The 21872-nt window shown below is 35.4% G+C and overlaps 2 protein-coding genes across 2 annotated transcripts; both read right to left on the bottom strand.

The window, feature by feature from the left end:
* LOC109233822 (dof zinc finger protein DOF2.2-like) lies at window positions 13359-14698 on the bottom strand. The gene has a single exon (XM_019399682.1). The coding sequence runs from the start codon at window positions 14424-14426 to the stop codon at window positions 13584-13586; it is 843 nt and encodes a 280-aa protein (XP_019255227.1). The 5' UTR covers window positions 14427-14698; the 3' UTR covers window positions 13359-13583.
* On the bottom strand, window positions 17989-18903 carry LOC109233556 (uncharacterized mitochondrial protein AtMg00810-like). Its single transcript, XM_019399442.1, has one exon. The coding sequence runs from the start codon at window positions 18901-18903 to the stop codon at window positions 17989-17991; it is 915 nt and encodes a 304-aa protein (XP_019254987.1).

Genomic DNA, 21872 nt, shown 5'->3' with positions numbered 1-21872 from the left:
CTTTGGTTATCCACTTATTTCATTCAGCTCTCGACCCTGATAAAAATGAGGTAAATTTTAATAATTTAACTTGGGATTGGAGGAACGAGATTGTTGCTTTTTTGCAGTATGGAACCGTCCCTGATGACAAAAAAAAAGCCCATGCACTTCGAAAAATGGATGCTCGCTATTGTTTAAATCAAGGCAACCTATATCGTAAATTGTTCGGTGGCCCCTTAGCTAGATGCCTTGGACCTTCTCAAACAGAGCACGTAATGAGGGAAATACATGAGGGGCATTATGGAAATCACGCTGGAGGAAGATCATTGGTAAGAACCTTAATCAGGACAGGTTACTATTGGCCAAAAATGGAAGAAGAAGCGATTTCGTGGCCAAATGTGATAAATGTCAAAGGTACGGTAACAACATGCATAGACCCGCGAAATTATTACATCCGGTCATCGCACCATGGCCATTCATGAAATGGGGAATGGATATCGTGGGTCCATTACCACAAGCAAAAGGACAGGTAAAATTTCTGCTCGTACTTACTGATTATTTTACTAAATGGGTAGAGGCAGGAGCCTTCAAACAGGTACGAGAAAAGGAAGTCAAAGATTTTATTTGGCGAAACATCATATGCCGATTTGGCGTACCAAAGGAGATCGTATGTGATAATGGTCCTCAATTTATTGGAGCTCAAATCACAGAATTTTTTCAAAGTTGGCAAATTAAAGGGATTACGTTCACACCTTATCATCCCGTAAGTAATGGGCAAGCAGAGTCAACAAACAAGGTTATTGTCAATAATTTAAAGAAGCGTTTGGAAGAATCAAAAGGAAATTGGCCAGAGGTGCTACCTGGTGTTTTATGGGCGTATCGCACAACAACAAAAACGAGCATAGGGGAAACACCGTTTTCATTGGTTTACGGAGCTGAGGCTTTAATTCCAGTTAAGATAGGAGAACCAAGCACACGGTTTACACAAGCGACACAAGAATCTAATGATGAGGAGATGCGGGTCAATCTAAATTTACTTGAAGGGAGGAGAGAAGCTGCATTAATAAGAATGGCCGCACAAAAACAGGTCATAGAACGATATTACAAAAGGAAAGCACGCCTCAGATTCTTTAAAGTTGGGGACTTCGTACTTAAAAAGGTTTTTCAGTCTACAAAGGCAGCCAACGCGGGTAAACTAAGTCCAACTTGGGAAGGACCCTCTAGAGTTCGTGATATTGCAGGAAAGGAGCAAATGAATTGGAGACAATGGATGGCAAAATACTACCTTCACATTGGAATGTTGTTCATTTGAAGAGATACTACTTCTAAAGAATACCCACGGTCAGGTATCACCATTTTTCATTTAATTTTTTGAATTGTTAAAATTTTACTAACGATTTTAGATGCTAGGCAATAAACTAACTGTCACACCTCTTTTTTCCACACGGCCCAACCCTATTACGTGGTTGAGTTAGAAGAGTTTTTCCAAATAAAATGACGTTTTGAAAGGGGATTATTTATTATTTAGAGTTGCCACTTGGAATTGAGTTTTGGTGTTCCAAGTCACCTTTTATTTGAATCCCCATTCAAAAGAAAGGTTTGACTCTTAATTTATGATCTGCTAAACAGAAGACTGAGTAAGGAATTCTGTTGACCGAGGGGAAGGTGTAAGGCACCCCTCGAGTCCCGTGGTTCTAGCATGGTCGCTTTATTGGCTCATGTAAGGCTTAAATCAAGTTTTTTAGCTATTATTGTATTTTATTGATTATGGCTTATTTATTACCGCTTAATTAATTATTATATTTTTATTAATTGTGTTCACCTAGATGCGGTATGCACACAAGGTATTCCTTCGAAGGTAGATGTTAAACCATGGTACAAAATGTAGACATGGTTAACATATAATTATTTAAATTTAAGGGCATTAAAACGCGGGAATGCACACGTGAACCTTTATTACTTAAGCATATCAACCCAAGGTTCAGGTACGAAAACATGAGTTAATATTTAAAGTACATCTAAAAAATTTCTAGCGTTTAGAGTTGTCTCTTTTAGATTCGAGATATATATTTGTATATATTATTATTATTTAGCTTACTATTTGTTTTTATTTTTTTGAGTTAATGTACGTTATTTATTTGGTCCCGAAAAGAAATAGGATAACTTTGGATTTTATTAGTATTAGGCCAATAGGAAATAAATTTGTTCGGCCCCAAATTATGTGCTTTATCTTCAAATAATTGTATTTAACCTTATGCACTATTATTAATATGGAACATAATAAATAATTTGGTAAGCTAAGGCATTAAACGTTCACTAAAAGAAATATGAAGGCTTTGATATCATCAGAGGAAAAAGAAAGATATATAATAATACACATTTAATATGTGACTTTCATGTATTAGCTTTTTGGTAGAAACTAAACTTAAAGATACTTAAAGAGCCAAAGAACTGTTAAACTCAAATCTTTAAAAGAATTAATCGGCTTTCAATATCAAGACTAGACATATTGAGTTCTTAAGAAAAATACTATAGATACTCTTAAGTTAAAAATACTAACAGAATGACTTTAGGAACAAAGAACATGTACTCTCTTTAAATTGGTAGATCATCGGGTATATACCTAATATAAAATTTTAACTAAAAAAAAATTTCTTTAAAGTAAATTTTCTACTGCCTATCCTAAAGTACTTAAAATAAATAAAGCCCAAATCATGCAGATTTTATAACCGAAACTATTTTAACTCACTTAACAAAATACTACTTACTACATTATCGCAAGGAAAAATTAAGAGTCAAATTTGACTAAAACAATGGATCTAAAACACATACCAAATTGCATATTCAAACAGTAGGCATAATATTAAAATGAATAACAAAGAAAGTATAAATGAACCTTTAAAGCTAAAAATTCCTTTAAACGATATCGTAGCCTTGAACCGAAATCTCGACTAGAAACCTCGCTGAAAATAACTTGAATGTTCTTCGTGCCAAGTATTTGAAATGCTAGACCTACTGATCTATTTCTCTTTATAATATGATGTGCTTTTGTAGTTTTTTTTTTTTCAAACGTTTCCTTCCTCCTTCTTTATGTAGTGTGTTAATTATATATAGATGTAGTGCTGTACAACTGAAATGTGAGTTAATGGTGAGATAAATGGGGAAGTGGGAAGTGAGGAAGTGGAGCACGTGGGGTTTCAAGTGGAGGAAAATGGGGAAGTGGAGTATAGGACGTGGGGGATATGGGGAAAATAGGGGCTTTTTATTAATTAATTTTTTTGTTTTGCTTTTATATTCTAAAAGATAAATTAAACTATAAATATAAGAAGATTAACCAACATTTCTTAAAAATAAAATATTTATATGTACTTTAAATAATACTAAGAAAGATTCTCTAGCTTACTTATTAAAATTCTAATTTAAAAGAAACTATACATATTTTTTGTAAATATTCTTTTTCTCTTTACAAATAACAAAAAAATATTCTATAAGTATATGAATACATATATATATATAAGATTAGACCTACAAGAAATATTTACATTAAAATACAATAGAATTTGGGTGTGGTCAAAAATTAGGTGTTCACACTAACCCGTGCTAAATGATGAGTCACGACCTGTAAGGCACCCGGAATAAACTAAAATTCCTGGCCTAGGGTTACAATTATTCTGATAGAAATATAAACGGGTTAGGCAGTCTTCATCTAAAATTGCACCTCCGAGTCCCGTATGTTTTTCCTTTTCAGGAAAAGGACCAAAAGAGAGAAACAATCAAGTGCTCGAGGCTTCATACTTCAACACTCAAGCACTTGGGGGACTACATAATATACACGAGTATGTATAAAGAAGGCAAAGAAGATTGAAGAGAAATCAAGCCTGAAAAGTCAAGTGCAGAGTAAAAGTCACGAAGTCACGAGCCAAGGCTAAAGAAAACCCTACTGTGGTTAGGGTAAAAGCCATGTACTAAAACGAGTTATAAAGAAAAATCTCGTGTTTTTATTATTTTGAAACGGGTTATGAAGAAAACCCTCGTGTTTGTAATCTAATTATAAATCCGTTACAAGAAAAAATAGTTACGAGAAAGTTATAGGTGTAATTCAAATACATGCAAGGAATTCTTCAAAACTAGACAAAGTTCAAATAAAAACTTGTCAATGTTATTCCAAAAGAAGCATGTGTGTTCCTATTTCTTTATCGTATGTTAACACCATTATGAAGTTGAGACGTCTTCTTCATTAAGTGTCGAAATTTTAAAAGGGCCCTCTTTTATAAAACTCATGTTTACTTTAGCTATTCATGAAGTTAACAAAAGCATTTTCTAAAGAACAAAAATGCAGATTATTCTATAAGTCCTTAGAGATAAAGGCAAGAATAAAATAAATAGAAGTTTAAGATAATAACACAGAAAACTTCTTAAATACTTAAGACTAAGTACGAACTTAGTCATAAAACTATGAAATTGTTTATACAAACTGCCCCATAAAAGACTTGGGGACTTGCGTTCCAAAACCAACCCTCAAATGAATTTAAGGGTTTGATTACAATTTTCTGAAATAAACCCTCAATGAAGCCAAGGGTTTCTAACACAACTTTCCAAAGTGGTGCCTGCAAAAAAGAAGGAATTCAAGACAATGTAAATTTTTCACTAAGAAGATGTGGGAACTAAAGAAGATGCATCAACAGCAACGAGCTCAACTTGGATAGGAGCATCAACGGTTGCGGGTTGATCTTGATTCACAGCAACAGGTTCAACTTGAGCAAGAACATCAGCAGATATGGTTTCAATCTGGCTTGTGGCAGTAGGATCGATTGGGCTTGAAGAAGATGCGATACCCGTATGATCTTCAACCACAGGAGCTTCAATCACGGGAGAAGGAAAGTCTTGTGTTTGCTGAGCTTGTTCAATGGTTTCATTAACCTTAGCTAATTCTGACTCTAGGTCGAAGTTTTCTTGACCAGCTTCAATTAGGGTATCACGACGTGAATTCAAAAAAGCCCAACTTACCTCAACATTAAATTTTTCTTCAAGAATCTCATAATCCTTTTCCCAAGCAGCCACCTCACTCTTGAGTTCTTCATTTTCGGCCAAGGCAGAGTTACAAGAAGCTTGAAGAGAAACATGAGAGCTTTCTAAAGCACATACCTTATCAGCAGAGACTCGAAGCTCTTCTTGTGCTTGAGTTAAGTTTTGCACGAGCTCCCCAGCGTAAACTTCTTTTTGATTCAGCAAAGCCTTCAACGCCCTGTTCTCTTCGCTAGCCTTAGATAGCTGTTCTGAAAAAGAGGATTCAAGGCGTTCTTTTTCTTTTTCTGCTTGGTTCAAGGAAGCCTTGATAACCGCTAGCTCCGAAGTTAATGCTTGCACCTGCTGCTCTAAGGTACTCTTGCTCTCTTGTAAATCCTCCATGTCAATTTGAGCACTGCCAAATTGTTCTTTCCAATTGATTGCTTCCAACTGAGAATCACGTGCAACCTTCTCTGAATCACGTGCAACCTTCTCTGAATCACGTGCTACCTTCTCCAAGAGGGAGATTCTGTTCATCAGCTCAGTGCCGATAAGATTGGCCTAAAAAAAAGAAAGGGAAATAAGAATCTCGAAGATAGAAATTTTTACAAAGTAAACAAGAGAAAGAAGGAAAATACCTTCAAAGTGGCATGCACTATGTCATTCATTAAAGTCAGGCTGCTATGGCTCTCCAGTTTTGCTTTCTCGATTGTCAATTAAAGGCTCGAGCCAAACGTCAGCTTGACCTAACTTCCTTAAAAGACTGCTATCAGCAGGAACTTCAATAGTTACGCTCCTCATAGCAGTACTTCTACTTGAAGAACCCACCTCCGTATGGTGAACGATAGGAGGGGGAATTGTCAAAGGAGGAGCGGTGGAAGGAGTAAAAACAGTAGAGGGAGGAACAAAAACAGTTGAGGCAGGTAAGGAAATCACAGGCGCGGGAGTAGAAAAGGAAGATAAGGGAAGTTCATCTAAAACAGGCCCTAAATTTCCACTACTAAAACCACTGATAAAAAGTTGATCAATAGACTCACGAGTATCGTGAAAAGTGACGTCATCATCAGGAGTAGTAATTGGGGTATCAACAGGCTCGGGAAGAGGTAGACGAGGTGAAACTTCAGCTTCATCATCTGAGATGATACGTCTTCTAGCTCATGGTCTCGTCACCAGGGAGCCTCCTTCATCTTCTTCTTCTGAGTCTTCTTCCTCAGAAGCTTTTCTTTTTGAAGAAGAAGAACCCAAGACTATTTCTCGGGCTGAAGAGGTACGAGTACCCAAAGAGTCACGAGAGGCCGCAACTGCCTCAGCAGTAACCCCTCGAATAGCAAATCCTGATAAAAAGAGGGATAAAAGTTAGAACAATAAAAGAAAATATTTATATACGTTAAAGATAAAATAGAAACTCTTACCGTGAGTTTTTACTTTCCAACCGTAACGGTTGGAAAGGTTTTTCCATGACCTACCCTCTATTGGAGAGGCCCTCAACAATTTTTCTATCCAACCACGAAAGTTGGGCACATTCTCCACAACACCCATGGTTGCTGAGAACAGAAAAGAAGCGACATTAGAGAAATTAATAGCACGAGAAAGATATAACACTTACGTGCAAAGTTCCACTTCTCAGGGAAGGGAACGTTATCTTCACCCACTAAACCAGCAGTGGGGGCAGCAACAAACCGAGCATACCAGCCACGGTCTTTATCATCTTTGGGGCTTACTAAAACCCTCTTGCTCTTGGCTGCTAGGGTAAAAACCCCATTACGGAAAAGCCTAGGGGAGTATAGGTGAATTAGGTGGGGAAAGTAAAGCCAACATCTGCCAAGTTGGCGAGGTGCCTCAGGCAGGCGACAACCCTCCAAACAATTGGACCAATTTGACTCAAGCAAACGTTGAAAAAATGGCAAAAATCTAGAATGACCGGGTCAATGGCTGGTTTAAACCCTAGAGTGAAAGGGTACGTATAAACAAAGGAGAATCCAATCATGTAGGAAGTAATCCTCTGATTTGGATTAGGAATGATAATGGGAAAATCATCACTCCAGTGACAGTCCTTACGAACTATAGGAGCTAGAATTTCTGTAATTTGAGTAGGGAAAGCATCGGCACGATCTAAAGTGGAAACCTGGTTCCTAAGAGATTCCCTATCATGATGAAAAGATAGCTCTGCTGGGACTATCTCTTCAACTAAAGGCTCACGTAAAGGTTCAGAGGGTTCTTTGTTCCTAGAAGAAGACCTTTGAGAAAAGGCACCTCTAGTTCTAGAAGAAGGCGTGGATGTGCTACCACCGCGAACAGACCCTAAGCTACGAAGTCTACCACCTATTCTATGCCTAATGGGGGCATTGGGGAAGTTATCTAAAACAGGAGTTCTCCTAGGGTTAGGGTTTGATGAAGTCATGGCGAAGAAGATTGAAGTGAAGAAGAAGTGAATAGAGATTTGAAGAATTGAAGTGTTCAATACGCTTTATGTGGTAAAAGACAAGGAAAAAAGTTATATTTATACTGATGGACAGCCGGCAAAAGGAAAAAGAATAATGATGGAAGAACCATAGTAATGATAACTGACACTTCGCGAACAGGGAAGCCGAAAAGAAAGCCTAAGAAAGTGCTGCAAAACTGTAGAGCTAATAAAAGGGTGACACGTGTAAAAACGCATTAAATGGAAGTGACAATTGAAGCGTCAATTTTGTCAGAGCATTAATGGTGACAAAAATTCTCTTTTAATGAAATCCACTTCCCAATTATTCAATTGATGAATAAATGGAAAGTGGGGGGACTATCTGTATTGGGAAAAATTATATTTATATATAAAAGTGACGTGTTAAGACACGTGAATTGGTCAAATAGTCAAAGAATTGCAATTAGTCAAGAGTCATGAGGTGCAACAGGAGCGAGCAAAGAAAGAGGAAGAGGCACGGGCAAGCAGACAAATAACTCGGTGCCCGTACCTATTTAAGTCATTTATATTCGAGAATCCGAAGGAATGAATCTGACAATGGAAAAGAGTACGGATACGTCATTTTATGGGTATTGAATGCTGAATACGTTAGAGAATATGTTTTAAATGTAATGATTGTGTAACGTAACATTCAATATCTTTAATTACTCATAACGGCTTCATTATAAGAAAAACGCATATTTCCAAAGGAATCTATAAAAGGGAGATGTATGATCAGTTGTAAGGACACGAAATACTATTGGAATAGACAGTGATTTATTGGTTTCTTTTGACTATCATCTTGTTATCCAGAATTACTTCTTTTTTATTCATTTTCTTGATTATCAGTAACCCGAGTTTTTCTAAATTCTAGCTTTGACTAAAATCCCACTTTTTGGTTAAACAATTAGCAAATAGACACTTTTAACCTATGATATTAGAGTTTAGTAAGTATTCAGAAAACTATTAGCATTTAGTCACTTCTTTCACAAAAAAAAAAAAAATTTTGGACAAAAACACCCAATAGATGCTGGGTTTCGAAACTCCATTAATTTGAGAAATCCTGTATGTGAAACTCCAACTCCTGCATAGCAAATTGAAATTTCAAACATTTACATGACTGTGCTGGAGTTTTAAACCAAAGAAGAAAAATGTTGAAAAAGAAAAAATGTTGACAATCCAATGATATCATAAGTACGACTCTGGAAAAATACACTCAAACCTCAAAAAGAACTTATAACACTGATTACACCCATTTGTCACTTATTTGTTTAATTTCTTACTCAGCACATTGTCTTAGTATTGTCTCTGTTAGTGCTGTCACTTAGTTTTTCTCCAATTTGTTTGTTATTTTGTGAATATTTGAACTCCATGATTTGTTCTTATGGTTTGAACTTAGTTATAAAGGTTTGAATCCAATGAATCATTCTTGGTGTTTGAAACTCCAATATATTTTCATACTTAGATTGTGAAAGTTTGAATCCCATAAATTGTTGCTATGTTTTGCTTATAAAGATTTGAACCCCATGAATCATTGTTGGATTTTGAAACTCCAACAAATTTAATACTAAAAGATATTCTAGCTCTGAAATAGCGCAAGATTGTTAATATATTCATTATAGATAGGTTTATATAAATGAGTCCTTGCATTTTCAATACAGACTTAATGTTAATTTCCTTGCTCAAATGCGGGCAGAGTGGAAGTTGTCTGAGCCTTTGAGGATTTAATGTGAAGGCATTTCTGACATATATAGCTCTTTTGGCTGTAAGGTTAATGGTTCTATACTTTAGAAAATTTGATCTTTATAGTTGGAGTATATATTTTCAGTAGTAAATTTAATTTTTGGGTAATATTTCAGGCAACTATCAAGAAAGATGCAGAGTATAATTACTGTGTGCATGAATCAGATATTGCAACAGGCAACCATCTAACAAATTTTCTATTTTTTTTTTTTTTAAATTGTATAAAACCTTGGACTAGCGGCTTATTGCGACCTGCCCAGAATGCCCTTATAGATTAAGCCCCTGTATGGCCATATAATTTCCCAAATTTAATTTGAAATTTATTTTCAAATCTCATGTTTGGCCATAAATTTGACCCACATTTTGGCCAAAACTCAAATCACATATTTGAAATCTCAAATTCAGCTAATAAGCTGAATTTGGGCCAAATTTCCAAAACTTGGGAATTATATACATGTTTTCCCAAAATAAAGTTGAAAAATATGTTTTGAAATCGTATGTCCAAACACATTTTCATCTTCAAACCAAACTTCACCCAAATCAGATTTTTCAAAATAAATTTGGGATCTACGGCCAAATGCTAGCTAAGACCTTATTCACACAGCGAGTGAAAAGGGGCAATCAGCTGGCTCCTTCTTTGCCATGCAAAGCAACTACATCCCCAACAGGCCTTTATTCCTTACGTGAGGCACTTTGCATTAGTTAGACTTCACACACTATATAAACAAATAGTTAAAGTCTGTGATAGAAAGAGGAAAAATGAATTGATTGACTGTTTGGAGCAGCTCAAACAAAGAAGACTCTGGTCCGGTCTGAATTCAGACACGGCCCGCCCGTCTGCTATTGAGATGAGGTTGACGAATTTATTTCTGGTTTTCCTTTTCCTAGGTGGCTTGCAACATAGTAGCAACATGTAATCGTTATCTTTTCCTCTATAAATGATTTCATCTAATCCATGTAATGCATCAGAGTACGTTTAGTTCTAGAAGTGGAAGAGAACCTGAAAGGAGGAATATCGCGTGTTATCACTTGTTTTGTATCGGTCAAGTTCACGAGTTGAAGATAAGCAGACTTGAACCGCTCACATCCATGATGTTAAACCATAAGTCTCCGACTGATTTTAACATACAGGCCAACAATAGACAATGACTACGAGCCCGTTTGGCTTAGCTGATTTAGATTAGCTGATAAATATTAGGTGCTGAGAAGCACTTTTAAGTGCTGAAGCTGATTTAAAAAATAATCAGTTACGTGTTTGGATAAAAGTGCTGAAATTAATAATAAGCAGCTGAAGAACTGGATATACGAAGACTTTTGTTCTAAAAAGAAGTATTTTAGAGATAGAATAGTAAATATTTTGGTCAAACCTAAAGTGCTTATAAGCTGAAATTTAATAAGTAGGGGGAGACCAACTTATGGCTTTTGGCTTATTTTTGGCTTATAAGCACTTTTAATTTTACCAAACGCGTAGATAAGCCAAAAAGTGTTTATAAGCCAGTTTGACCAGCTTATAAACTTAGCCAAACACCCTCTACGTTTCCTCCTTTAAGTTTATTTAGCTTTAATCTGATTTTACTCATTTTTTTCAAGATTTCTTCATCAGGTATTATCTTCAAATCAAATAAGAAATGAAGCAGAGGATTGCAAAATGGCTGGAGCAACTAAATTTCTATCCATTATAGCTAGGATTGTCAATATGAGATTAGTTGAGGCGATTGTAGTGTAGAGTGGTAGCTGGAGTTGGGGCTTGCTGTCCAACTATCAGTTTCTTTTTTTGTTGTCTGTACATAACTCTATTTGGTAAATAAAAATGTTCTACTTGCCGAAAAAAAAAAAAGAAATTATCATTGCCCACATATACTTTCTTCTTCTTCACTCAAATGGAAGAAATGAGAAGAGAATACTCTTGTGACATTGTACTTGGGCATATATAGGCTTATGATCAGTCTCAATACCACGTTAGTCCCCCATGTGCTCTCTTATAAAAAGCATTAGACCAACTTGTGTTCTATGCCACAAAGGGACCCCTGAACACCAAAATATGTGGATTGTGGCTTCCTCACAACAAACGATACATTTTTCTTCTTTCTTCCTTTATGTTGGGTGGGAAAAAGAGGGAAGGGGAAGGGATGTGTAAACAGATCCTGATGAAGCATACATATAATGTTCAACGGATTCTAATATTTTCACACGAAACATAAATATGCGTACAACTGGTAAATTTTGACAAATATTAAATTATAAACCAATCCTTTCACTTATATTCCCTTGAAGCAAATTAGCTATTAAGACGGATTAGGGTTGTGCATCGGTCGGATCGGATCGGATCGAGCACATTTCGGATTTCGAATTTTATAAAATGCAATCCGAATCTAATCCAAATTAAATTGGATCAGATCGGATTTTAAAGTTGGATCAGGTAAATATTTTGGATTTTCTGATCGGATTGTACCCCATTAAGGCTACTAACAATTTAATCGGCTATTGTACTTTTTAAGGCTGCTGTTATTCACCATTCTATTAAATTGAAAGGCAACAAATGTCTTTCATAGCGATAGACCAAATAAAAATTTCATAGCAAAATAAAATAAACTGAAATTCCAAACAAATGTCTAATAAGGGAGAGGCGTCGTTATCCGTCGATAGGAAGGAGTGACTGAGAATGAGAGACAGGGAGGTAAGACTTCAGAGAAGCAGACATAGCAATCTGAAGAGAGGTTAGAGAGAGAAACTTCGATATAAACTAAGAAAAAGAAGAGTCCAAAAAGAGGTGGATGAAATGAGAAGACAAAACCCTAAAATATAAGTCTAATATTTATAAATGTCCATATTATTCATATTTTGGGTCAGATTGGATTAAAATTATACAAATCCGAATCCAATCCGAAATTCCGAACTTTTACAAAAATCTAACCCATATCTGATCCGAATATCCGAATAAAGTGGATCGGTTCAAATTCACAAATTTTCGATCCAAATGCACAGCCCTGAGCCGGGTGCCTATAAGGTGGTTGCCTATTTCATATAATGTGTAAGAGCTCTTTTTAACTTTTCCTATGACCAAATATAAATAAGGTCTTTATTACAAGAGATAATTCAGAGCTGATTTCTGAGATGGTACTATTAGGAAAGAACAAATTGCTTATAAAAAAGGCAGCTCGTTGTATGAAGTATCTCGCGTTCATGCATGATCCGGGAAAGGGTCGTAATCTAAGGATATGATATTGACAGTCTATCCCAATACAAATATCGGTGGCTGATTCCACAACTCGTATCCGTAAAATATAAATAGAAAACACATTTTTTGTTCAACAAAAAAAATGATACAAGAAGTAGGGAGCAAGAAGGGAATGACGCCCCTAGCTATTAGACAGATGTAGGGAGCACAAGAAATCTTTGCAGAATTATTGAAGATATCCATCTAAACAGATTATACATATCCACAAGAATCTTCTCTCACATCTACATCATTCCACCCCTAGCTGGAAAAGACCCCATCAATCTCTTTTAGTGATGGCAAAATAGTTAAAGAAAATACTTATTCATCCATATTATCCATTAAAAAGTTGGTGGCATAATGAACTTTTAAAAACGGGTCAAATATGAATAAAAACTATATTATTCACTTGAAAAATGGATAATCAATGAACAACTAATGAGTTTAACTTTTATATTTGTAAAGCCTCAAATTAGGGATTCCTCAAATTTTGGGGATTATTCCAAAAGTGATCATATTCAAGAAATCATGGATAATATGGATATCCATATTATCCGCCAATTAATCCGTTTTTTATCCGTATTAAATATGGGTCGGGTTGGATAATTTGTCCGCTTTTGCATTACCCAATTTCAACCCGCAAATATTCGATATGACCCACCCGTTTGCCACCCCTAATCTCTTCTACGTTTACCTGTCAAAATTCTCACCTTTTGCTATCAAGAATCCATGGCGAAAAGAAATCATACACAACCTTCTGTGCTTGTTTGCTCATTGAATTGACAAAGATAGAGAATGGAAACTGAACATTATAGCATGAAGCTTATTATTAAACGAAAGTTTAACTTTTGTATACCAACAGTATACACAAATTTGTGCACTATGAATCACTAGAAAAGATTATATGTAACTTCATAAAAAAGTGGAGTTAGCAAGCTGGAAAATTAGGTAAATTTAAGTGTCTATAAGTTAAAACCTTATAGAAAAAAAGTCAGTTTCAGAAATTCGACGGTTACATAGATAAAGAGATGATATGGGAATATACATTTTTGTGAAAAACCAAGGTCAAGTTACTAGTAATTATCAAGACTTGAACAATAATAGCAAGCATGAAATTTACATACTAAAGCAAATCCTTGAACTGATTAATAGACAAAATCTTCTAATAAAATCGACATTTCATTTCTCTTTATTCCCTTATGGTTTGATCTCTAAATCATCCCATGCTATATTGAGATCAGCTGTACTCAACGTGTCGATTTCGTTCCAATTCCAATAACTTGACATATTTTCAGTAACATTATTGCTTGTTTCTGGAATTTGCCATGGCTGAGAAAGGAGATCAGTGTTGCTTGTAATTGGCTTGACTGTGGTTATGGTTGACTCCTCCACTGTACTATCAAATTTTCCCATGTATTCATTGCAAATATTTGAAGTTTGAGTACTAAGAGAACATGGAACAGTATCAAAAGAGAAAGAAAAATGTGTATTTCCATCTAACTTCAGACCTGAAAATATGTCATTGTAATTTCCATTGAAAGGTTTCTTGGAAAAATTGCTAATTGTATGATCAAATGGTAGTGTTGGATAGAAAATATCAGATTCTTTTTTCTCTTCATCCAAAGTAGTAATATTTCCCCTTATGGTAGAAGTTGGCACGGTCGTGCTGATTAGAGGACACCTCTGATCGTTCACCTCTAATGTGACACGTTCCATCCTAGTTATATGATCAACGGGATCAGTCGGCCTCAACCGCTTGTTTTTTCGGCCACCGCCTACGGGAACGTTACGAAGAGTACCACCTTCTGTCCAATGTCTTTTACAACCTTTACAATAATGGCGAGGCTGTGATTTGTTGTAATTGTTGTAGTAACAAAACTTGGTATTGATTGAGCCACACCTCGGACACTTCAATGGCTCCGGTTTTGGTGTCGGCTGCCGCCTTATCGACGGTGGTTCTGGTAGCTCTGGTAGAGAATTCTGGCTCCAATTATCAAGCCCTTGATCATCTAAAGAAACCAAATTAGTACTCAACCCCATATATTTGATACACCTATGATAAGTAAATCAAGAATCTTGTATTTGATCAACTTAGTAGTGAAATAATTCTAAGTAGTTTAGCCTTTGGATCTTGATGCAAGAAGAGATATGCATGGACATGATGAGAAGGGAGTTATTATATGGTTTTCTTTGAGAAGGATTTATGTGTATGGCATCACGTTCATAAAAATTCTTAGGAAGGTGATGAGAAATGAGCATATGTCATCTAAGATTCTCCATAGCTATTTATTTTTTATAAATGTGAAAGTATATATATATATATATATATATATATATATATATATATATATATATATATATATAGGAAGGGGAAAGTATAGGAGAAGATCTATAATTCTTAGGTATAATCACTTGAGAGCAACTTGTATGGTCCAAGAGGAGGGTTTTGATTGATACTTAGTGGCTGTGGGGTGCAGTCTTTGGTGTCAATTATATTAAATTATGACTCTTAGGTTTCTTTCTAGCAGACAATCTATAAACATCCCTTCCATTATTGTATTCATCTTATAATTCTTTATTTTAAACAATATTTTTTTTGTTAAAATTTCAACTGTAAAAAAACCTATTAGTGTTTTTATAACATTGATATCTAGATCAGATTACACGCAAATCGACTATCCTATCTGTTTGACCAAAAAAAAAAAAGTCTTTGGTAAGCTAATTAAATTTATATAACGAGGAATTAAACCTAGTTAATGATAATAACTTTAGATCTACAATCGATTAATATGAATAATGTAGAGCAGCGTTAAAAGAAGATTAAATACAATGTGCATTTAATATTTTAAGACTATTAATGAGGAGGGAATGTCAAGCAATAAATAACAATAAATGGCACTAGAGTAAATAAGGAGAATGATTAACCCAATATAGAATGAGGTGGATGATTCCTCCTTCTGACAATGATGGGTGATAGACAAATACTGTGTGGAATAATAGACAATCAATCTCTTTAGAAAGGTAATGTTTGTATTATATCTAGAGAGAAAGTCTACTTTTCAAAGAATGTTCTTATCAGAGAATATTACATGTCTTTCACCTTATCTCTCTTTCCATTTATAAGGGACATGTCTCCAATTAACCCTAAAAGTACAAACACAGAGAATATTCAACATTAAAGATCCTGCTGCTAAACTAGCCTTTACTATCCCTTCTGATACTTGATCTCGGCCATAATTGACTACCCGACATTGAATCCTATCGGTTACTAGTCGATCTTGGCCCAAACACTTTTGGTAATACCACTTTGTATCGAATATTTTTGGGCAGATTTTGACCAATACATTATCAAATATTTGAGCGATGAAATGATTTGTGAAAGAATATGTACCGTTGATAGTGCGCGCCGTTAGTTTGGTAAAAGAGATCTTTCATATGCTAAATTTGTACTAAAAATGGCCATGTGTGACATAAGGATTATTCACGTAGTCATGTGGTCAATTAGCAATTAAAAGAAAAAGTAAAGGGAAACCAACAAACATATAGAAAACAAGAGTACCACCGTCCTTGGTTTCTTAGATATATTCCCTTAAACTAGCCATACAAATTGTTTTATGCAGTCAAGTTGGTATCATTATTTTAGAGAATGAAAGGGAATTGTCGGCGATGAATTGACTCTCCTTGTGAAATTGTGATGCTTTAAGAGGTTAAGATTTTTAGGTGTAATGGTTGGGCGTAGTGTTTCTTTAGGCTTTTAGGATGACAAACAATTTCAGAGAATGCATATGTGTAATTTTTCATAAAGCACCATCTTTTAGGTTTAATTAGCCATTTATAGATAACCTTTGTTATATTATGTGTTATAGATACCTTTTATATTTTTATACAATGTATTTCATGTATTTAAGCTGTTGTATTCATTAATACAACCAAAAAAATAGGCGTAAAAAGTGAAATTCCAGCTAAGTTTGACATGTATTTAGCTGTATTCAAGCGGCATTAACGCTAAATACAGTAACGTATCTGCGCAAAATCTGGAAGGTTAAACTGGTTAAAAAGGGAAGGAAATCAAATCACTTGATATTCTCCTAATTTAACTCAACGAACTAAAACGATCCCTCATTAATCTGTATTTGAAAGATACATAATAAAGATTATAGCTGAATAAAGAGAAATACATATGAATAATACAGTTGAGTAGAACTGTATACAGTTGAATACAATAAAATACAACTTAATTCATCTGAATAAAATACTTGAATACAACAAAATACAACTGAATACAGCTGAATAAAACTCTTGAATGCAACAAAATACAACTAACTTCTGCTGAATAAAATAGTTGAATATAACTAACTACAACTGAATACAACTAAATACAGTTGTATAAAACACTTGAATACAACTAACTACTGCTGAATAAAATAGTTAAATACAACATAACTTTTTAATACATCTAAAATATGTAAATGAATGCTGCTGAATACATGTGAATACAGCTGAAATATACATTCGAATACAACTGAATACAAATAGGCGATTTGGGCGATCTAGAGAGAGAAACAGCCTTATGGCTTCGCCGGCCGGCGGCCAGCCATTAATTCTGGCTGGTCAGCCCCTTAACACATCTGCCCAACCTCCTACAACAACTACAAACAATCACCAGCCCTCAAATCCCACAAACGAAGCCATGGATTACGCAAAAGCTGTGAACCCTACTTCGACGACCACTGCCATGCAGAATCGAGCTGCTACAGTTGAACCAATTGCTCTTCGTCTATCAAAATCAACGAATTAAACTTACCCTAAGCGATTGTAATGGAGTGATAATGGAGGAGAACTAGAGAATTTGGGTGGGAGAAGAGGTATGAATCGTGGGTTGAGGGAGAAAGAGTAAAGTGTATGCAAAAAGAGAGAGAGAGAACGTGGTTAGTCAATTTTACGGTGATTATGTGAGAGAAAAGACTAAAAAGGAGAGAGAAAAATATTATTTAGAATATATTGTGCCTTAAATGTAGGATGTAACTATAATTAGATATTTGGCTATAAAGTATAAAAGGTATCTATAAGATATAATATTTTAAAATGGTATTTATTTAAAATAAATAGGGTACTAAGGTTTTCTATAGGGTGTAAAAATTCCAAAAAAGTATTTAATATGTAACATGTCGAATAATTTTTAAATCGAGCACTTCTTTCATGGGTAGTATGGTCACATTCTAGTTATACGGAAATTATAATGGAGGAATTGTTTATACGAAAATTTTAATGGATTGGGAGAATTGTTTATCCGATAATTAATAATGAAAAGATTATTATTTATGAATTGCTAATAAATGTATTCTCAATATTGTTAAGAGTGGCATAGCCATTGAAGGAACAGAGAGAACAGAGGAAGGAAGAAGAAAGTAATAGAGCAGAATTTGGAAAATATCGAATCTATTTCTGCCTACACTGTACATGTGTATATATATACATACATCACTTAACCACTAACTATCTAACAATATATTAGTTGTTGACAGCTGTACATTTGGCCCACTGACTAACTTCTAACTTCCTAATTAACCTCTACACTATGCATTCTTCTCAACACTCCCCCTCAAACTGAGGGATGGAAGAGGTTCTTCATTCCCAGCTTGCTAATCAAATACTCATGTTGTGGTTTGTATAAACTCTTGGTAAGTAAGTCAGCTGGTTGTTCCTTAGTCCTAATGTGTTGAGTCTGAATTTGACCACTCTGAATTTTCTCCCTTACAAAATGACAATCAATGTCAAAGTGTTTTGTCTTTTCATGAAATATGGGATGTGTTGCAATCTGTATAGCAGCTTTGCTATCACAGAGCAACTGCACAGGATTGTTCACTGCAACTCCTAGCTCTCCAAACAAACCAACTAGCCAAGTGACTTCAGCAACAGTAGCTGCCATGCTCCTGAATTCTGATTCAGCAGAGCTCCTAGAAACTATGCTTTGCTTCTTGGATTTCCAAGAGATTAAAGCTTCACCAAACTTAACTATATAACCAGTAATAGACTTCCTTTTTTCCACATATGAACCCCAGTCTGAATCACAGTAGGCAAGTAGTTCCTTGTTACCTTTTGCTGGCATAAACAGTCCCAATCCTGCAGTTCCCTTGATATACTTGACCACTCGTACAGCTACTTCCATATGTGACTGCTTAGGAGCATGCATGTGTTGGCTCAGTACTTGAACAACAGAGGCAATGTCTGGCCTTGTCATTGTCAAGTACAGCAGTCTGCCCACCAGTCTTTGATAGCTCCATGGGTCCTCAAGTTGTACATTTGTAGAGGTTTCCCCTTTGTTCATGAATTCATCAAATGCTACTGAGGTAAGTTTATGATTGAACTCAAGAGGTGTAGCAACAGGCCTTCCACTAGCCAATCCCAGCTCAGACACTAACTCAAGAGCATATTTCCTCTGATTCATACGAATTCCTTCTTTAGATCTAGAGAACTCAATTTCCATAAAGAACTTTAATTCTCCCAAGTCCTTCATTTTGAACTTAACTTACAAGTCTGTCCTCACTTGATGAATAAGCTNAGCAGTTTTAGGAGTCAAAATTGATGAAAAAGAGGCCAACTGTGAAATTTCCCAAGTGAACCATGCAAAACAGGCCGAAGATTCAGAGCACTGGGTCCACCGCGGTTCCACCGCGATCGCGGCAGAACCGCGGTGGAAAGCAGCTGCAGAACTTCAGGGATTCCGCGAGGGTGTTTGGCCGCGGTTCTACCGCGACCGCGGCAGGCGCGAAAACTTCAGGGGTCAAAGTGTCAAATACGGATTTTTAGACCTAAACCCTATTTAAAACATTAGACTTCGCCCAAGAGAGGCATGTATTGATTTTTAAGGTTTCTTAGCAGGAAAAACCATTGTGAGAGAATACTCCAACCATCTTTCTTCTTTTCTTTTGATTTTTATGATGAATTCAATCTTAGTTTATTTTCCCATAGCCATGAGTAGCTAAATTCCTTGTCTAAGGTTTTTAGGGTGATGAACTTCTTGTTTATGTGAATACAAATTGCTAGTTTAATCTCTATTTGTTCAACTTCGTGTTCGTTATAGTTAATCGACAGGATCCTCAATTAGCTGTGCCTATTTAGTGTGCATAACTTGGAAAAGAGTGCATATTTAGGGTATTGTTGAACAACATCACTCCTAGATTATTAGAGGAATCTATAATTGCGGGTTTAAAGGCGGGATTAGGGATAACGAAGCCTTGGGTGTAATCTAAAGTGAATCGTGCTAAATAAATTAAGCTAGTGTATCTCGGGAGAGGGCAATAGTAAATTACTGTGAGTACTCGGGAGAGATTTGCGGTAAGATTAGCGTTCATGATTGATAGAGATGTGTTGGTAAATTTGTATGAGCATAAACAGAAGGGATTCCATCAATAGGGGAAATCATTGCCTTAGCTTTTCCTCATAATTGTTTACAACCTTATTAATTTAGTTTACAGCTACTTAGTTACTTGCAAGCTAGTTGTTAAAGAACACTCAACTGAGATATGAATATTTGGGAAGCTGGTTCTGAAGAATTAGTGGGTCTGAAGATAGTGGTTGATAGGTTAACTCTCTGTGGATCGACCCTGGGCGTAATACTCGGGTTATATTTGCAACGTCCGCAGAGTCCTTTTTATAAGGCATAGTTGGGGGTGATTAGCTGAGAATACATATATCGATAGGTCAGATTGCGCAAAAATCCAATTCATCCATCTAGAGTTTGGCTTTTATTTTTGTTCCTCTAACACACACTCTACGAAGAGAAAAAATTACTTAGTTTGGTAATTAAATAAATTTTAAAAGATAAACAAACAAATAGAAAAGAATATCGGCAATGATAATTGCTTAACTCAATTAACCTAAGCAAACTTTAGAGATGTTCAGTCAGAACTCAACTTGTTTTGATCCATCTAAAGTTAGCCCAATTCGTTTGTTTATTGGGAAAATCTCACTTTATACCTATTAAGCCCAAATTATTTACCTTTTAATACCCATATCCAAACAATTTAGAGAATTTTTCATAAAGCACCATCTTTTAGGTCTAATTAACCATTTATAGATACCCTTTGCTATATTATGTGTTATAGATACCTTTTATGTTTTTATACAATGTATTTCATGTATTTAAGCTGTTGTATTCATTAATACAACCAAAAAAATAGGCATAAAAAGTGTAATTCCAGCTAAGTTTGACATGTATTTAGCTGTATTCAAGCGGCATTAACGTTAAATACAGTAATGTATCTGCGCAAAATCTGGAAGGTTAAACTGGTTAAAAACGGAAGAAAATCAAATCACATGATATTCTCCTAATTTAACTCAACGAACTAAAACGATCCCTCATTAATCTGTATTTGAAAGATACATAATAAAGATTATAGCTGAATAAAGAGAAATACATATGAATAATACAGTTGAGTAGAATTGTATACAGTTGAATACAACAAAATACAACTTAATTCATCTGAATAAAACACTTGAATACAACAAAATACAACTGAATACAGCTGAATAAAACTCTTGAATGCAACAAAATACAACTAACTTCTGCTGAATAAAATAATTGAATATAACTAACCACAACTGAATACAGTTGTATAAAACACTTGAATACAACTAACTACTGCTGAATAAAATAGTTAAATACAACTGATTAAAACTGAATACAAGAGAATACGCATAACTTTTTAATACATCTAAAATATATAAATGAATGTTGCTGAATACATGTGAATACAGCTGAAATATACATTCGAATACAACTGAATACAAATAGGCGATTTGGGCGATCTAGAGAGAGAAACAGCCTTATGGCTTCGCCGGCCGGCGGCCAGCCATTAATTCCGGCTGGTCAGCCCCCTAACACATCTGTCCAACCTCCTACAACAACTACAAACAATCCCCAGCCCTCAAATCCCACAAACGAAGCCATGAATTACGCAAAAGCTGTGAACCCTACTTCGACGACCACTGCCATGCAGAATCGAGCTGCTACAGTTGAACCAATTGCTCTTCGTCTATCAAAATCAACGAATTAAACTTACCCTAAGCGATTGTAATGGAGTGATAATGGAGGAGAACTAGAGAATTTGGGTGGGAGAAGAGGTATGAATCGTGGGTTGAGGGAGAAAGAGTAAAGTGTATGCAAAAAGAGAGAGAGAGAGAGAGAGAGAGAGAGAGAGAGAGAGAGAGAGAACGTGGTTAGTCAATTTTACGGTGATTATGTGAGAGAAAAGACTAAAAAGGTGAGAGAAAAATATTATTTAGCATATATGGTGCCTTAAATGTAGGATGTAACTATAATTAGATATTTGGCTATAAAGTATAAAAGGTATCTATAGGATGTAATATTTTAAAATGGTATTTATTTAAAATAAATAGGGTACTAAGGTTTTCTATAGGGTGTAAAAATTCCAACAATTTACTCTTCCTGCCCAGTCGGCCCAATTTATTTACCCGGCCCCC

This window comes from Nicotiana attenuata, chromosome 10, assembly GCF_001879085.1.
Source record: "Nicotiana attenuata strain UT chromosome 10, NIATTr2, whole genome shotgun sequence".
Lineage (NCBI taxonomy): Eukaryota > Viridiplantae > Streptophyta > Magnoliopsida > Solanales > Solanaceae > Nicotiana > Nicotiana attenuata.
This window is presented reverse-complemented; position numbering and strand designations above follow the sequence as displayed.